Source organism: Anoplophora glabripennis, unplaced genomic scaffold (assembly GCF_000390285.2).
Source record: "Anoplophora glabripennis isolate ALB-LARVAE unplaced genomic scaffold, Agla_2.0 scaffold4712, whole genome shotgun sequence".
In the NCBI taxonomy this organism is placed as follows: Eukaryota; Metazoa; Arthropoda; class Insecta; order Coleoptera; family Cerambycidae; genus Anoplophora; species Anoplophora glabripennis.
The window spans coordinates 1,649-5,841 of NW_019420833.1; the positions used below are offsets into that span (position 1 = coordinate 1,649).

The window sequence follows — 4,193 nt, forward strand, 5'->3', positions numbered from 1 at the left end:
CGACATTGAGTTTATTTTTGTAAATTATCTAGTTGATTCAATTTCTAAATGAAAAAAACCTTGCTATTGAAAAAATAAAACTTGTTTATTTGGTATGGCTGGATTCGGTTTTCTATAAGCTTTTCAACGAGCCCCCTCATGCCTTATGTTTCCATTTGAAAAAAAAAGTAGGGGTAGCTGGGGGTTAGGGGGTTGAAGAAAAATTAATTATTATATAACCGAAATATGGGAAAAAATCAAAATCAGTTAACGTGTTTCGGCGTTTTAAAAAAAATTTACTCATTCAGAAGATATGAATTTTATTCCGTACTTCTGGCCATCCCAGTATGTCAGTTACTATTGAAAACAATAGCATGTTCAGAACAAACATTTAATTAATTTAATTTTGATGGATGCAACCTAATTTTAATTTCCAACGAAATTTTAATTACGTGTCTGTAACACAGTAGTGAGTACGCACTGTGAGATAAAGTTACACCAAATCCGAAGCATGCTTCCAAAGTTTCCACACTTGTGAAGTTCAAGAGAGAAAACTTACCGCAACCAAAACGACAAACTTCCAGAAAGCTAGGCTTTATCAAACACCGAAAAAAAGAAAAACGAGCGGAGGCAGATAAGAAATTACCTTGAGATTGATGCGGTCGACCTGTCTGTTCTGGTTCTCCAGCTCAGAGCCCATGTCGATGGCCATGTTGCGCAGGTTGCCGATCATGGTGTTGACCTGACCGACGTTCTCCTCCATCTCGTCCTCCCTGGCGTCGTTCGTGATACGGCCGATGTAGCCACCCTGGGGGCCCATGCCGTTGCGGTCGTCCATCATCCTCTGGGGCTGGTTGTTAACCACCTTGCCGTCGTCGTTGCCTTTCCATGTGCCTTCGTCCTCTTTGAATGACGATCCCCTGAAACAAAAGAAGTACGTATTGCAAATTGTGTACAGAGGTAAAATGTAGTACATATGTGGAATTTAAAAAACAAATTGGATTTATAATAAATTGCATTTAAAATAAATAGTTTATGAGAATAAAGCAATTTTTGTAGGAACAAGGGTGCCAGACGTGAACTGATCCCTTCGTCCCTTCATAATGTATAAAGAAATTATTCAATTTCTAAAACCCGTAAGAGCGTACTGCATTGGTTCCCTTGACAGGCAATGATTTATTACTTTGCATCGAATATGATCCTACTATAGAATCGCATACGCCGTACTCCAGATCACCTTTTCCGTTCCATGTCAAACCAAAAATTTGCACAATAGAGGGCGTTGTGCAAACATTTTGATCATGTATGTCTTGACTGGAGCTGTTGCGCAACAGTTTGAGTAAATTCGATCTTGTTTGAAATTATTTGTGCAACGCGTGACTTACTCAAACAGGTTTGAACGTGTATGTGAATGTATGAAGGTGTTGTACAACGTAACAAACGAATAGTGTCATACAACTAGAGTTGTTCAAGCGATTTTAAAAAATAAATTAAATGGCTTTATCTACGGTTGGAAATAAAGAATTTTGGCGAGAATTTATGCAGATGAATCGCGATTTACTCAAACTATGGAAAGTTAAAAGTGAACTTAATAAAAATCGAAATTTGAAAAGTGCAGACATTTTTAAGAACAAAATTAATTTAAAAGCAAAATTAACGATATCAGGCAAGCGTGAACAAACTGCTTAAAAATATAAAAAATTGCCTATTTTCAATAAATTTGCACAAACTGTGGTATCGTGTATATAATCACTAAGTTCTACAATATTATGTTGTACAACAAAAGTTTGTGCAAATTGTTTGATAGTGTATGGGGCCTATAACCTTGGCCAAGGATGAGGACCTCAAAAACTGGCTCACCAACTTCTTCGATACACAATCAGACGATTTTTAGCGAAATGGTATCAAGAAATTATTCAAAAGGTGAGAGCAGATTGTAAACAATGACAGAGATTATTGATTAATTTGTTTTAATTATTAAAAAAAAAAATAAAAACGAGGGAACTTATATAGAGAGGTTACTTGCTAATATGAACGTTCAGAATATTCTATCCGCATTCCCAACTGTCAATTGTTTTGCATCAAATTTTAAATTTGCATTTGTGTATTTTGTTGAGGATTTTTTGCGGATATTCGTATCCGTAAATATATAAACAAAAAAGGCAAATTCGGAAGAAGCCATGTTTTATTATAAAAAACAATTTTTATTTTTATTTTGAAGCAAGTTTTATTTTCATAAAAATATGAGATTGCTGATACAACCAAAATATGATTTTCCTTTTATTTAAATATAAAATTTTCCACTTTTAACTGTGATTTACTTACTGCTTTCATATAAATTGGATTATATATACAGGATGTACATAATTTAAGTACATACAAGTAATGCAGAGAATATTAATTTAAGAAGAAAAATTCATATCAACTTATTTTATATAGATACAGGATGTTAAAAATTTTAAAAATATATAACAGGTATGAAAATATCTCGAAGATTAACCTAAACTGAGTGTTTGCCACCTGTCAATATATTACCTACCATAAAATGAAGTAATATGGTACAAAACTTTATCCGTTTTTTTATTTTAGTGCGAAATCATGATGTGACAATTTAAAACTATGACGTGCTAGACTATGCCTTAACTGCGCCATCCGTTAGTAGAAAATTCAACTAAAATCTCATACCACCTCTTAAAGTCGAAAATAAAAAAGTACAGCGCTGATCATTTTGGATGGGAAACTCTGAAACAAATTTCGGGTAAACGACGCATTGAACGAATGGAACAATCATTTCCAATTCACAATCAGTGTAAAATTATAGGGTACTTACAGATTTACAAAAAAATGTGCAACTGTAGAAAAAGTTTCCGATCTAAACTGGTTCTAAAAGCCTTAATAACAATATTTATCTGTCAGTAATTTTTATGTGAACAAAGCACACATATATATTGTATATAAATATAGTCCTGTACACTATGGTTTTATGGTTTTAATGAAAAATGAACAGAAGCGTTAAATTTACATATAAATGGGCAAAAAATATCTTAACAATAAGAATAATGAAACAATGAAATTTACGGCACCTTGATTTTATCATATAAAATCATCTCTAAGACATTCACACAACATACCTTTGGAAGTTCTTTGAGTCAATTTAAAACTGAATCGTTCTGTACATAAACACGATTTGAAATAATTTGGAAGATTCCCACACAAAAAAGTTCGCTAGCATATTACAGCAAACATATAATTTACTATTATCCTTGAAGTAAATTAGATTTTTATTGTGCTGACGTGAGAACCTATTTTATGGTAATGTAAATATACAGGGTAGGAAAGGACCGATGGTCTATCTGAAGTTACGTGAGAGCGATAAAGTAAGCCATAGAAATCCATGCGATAGAGAAGCAGCAATTCATTATAGCCATTATATGGCTATAATGAAGGCGTCTCTTAGTCACCACCCGTTTCGCCCTTCCACAAATAAGATCCACTTCTTATTTGTGGAAGGGCGAAANGACAATTTTCGAAATGGCCGAAATTCAGCTCAAAATTTGTGAAATTTAGGATTTGATTTAAAAACACATTACTAATTTTAACAGAATACGAACTTTTAATTCATTTCCTAAACGTTAAAGAGCACTCGTTTATGAACAATTTGCGGCCTCGTTAACAAAAATTGGTCACTCTGTTCGAAAATTACATTAACCTTATCAAGAAAAGGTTTGCTTTGAACACTCAATGAGCTACTAGTTTGCTCGATGACCCGCTATAATTTCACGCATTTCCACACCCTGTAACTTTTTACTTTATTACAGTACAGTATATTAAAAAGAAACGCCAGTTTATTATTTATTAGCAGTATGTTATTGTAATTTACCGCCCAAATAGCAATCAAAGAAGACATAAATCAATGTTAGAAACACTTATATTTTATATGACATAAAACGGAAAAGTATAAAATATACCTTACACATATCGTATGAAACGTGTTTGGAAGACTTGACAAAAACTGTCACATTTGTCAACATGAAAAACGACTGTAAGTCCTATTCTCCCATTATATAGGCTATAGGCCAGTCATAATAGCTTTTTTTCTGGAAAAAAATACTATTAGACGTTTCTCTGCGGAATATTGTTCAGAAACGTGTTATAAACAAAATATCAAAAAATCAACTCGAGACTAGTTGGGAAACTGTTAAAACAATGGTCAA

At 33.1% G+C, this 4,193-nt stretch overlaps 1 protein-coding gene across 1 annotated transcript; it reads right to left on the reverse strand.

The window, feature by feature from the left end:
* Positions 1-625: 625 nt before the first annotated feature.
* Positions 626-899, reverse strand: LOC111692908 (synaptosomal-associated protein 25-like; the record flags this gene model as incomplete). The annotated part of the gene is made up of 1 exon (XM_023457038.1): positions 626-899. A coding segment is annotated over one exon (274 nt), but the record flags the coding sequence as incomplete, so codon positions are not given.
* Between the last annotated feature and the right edge of the window lie 3,294 nt (positions 900-4,193).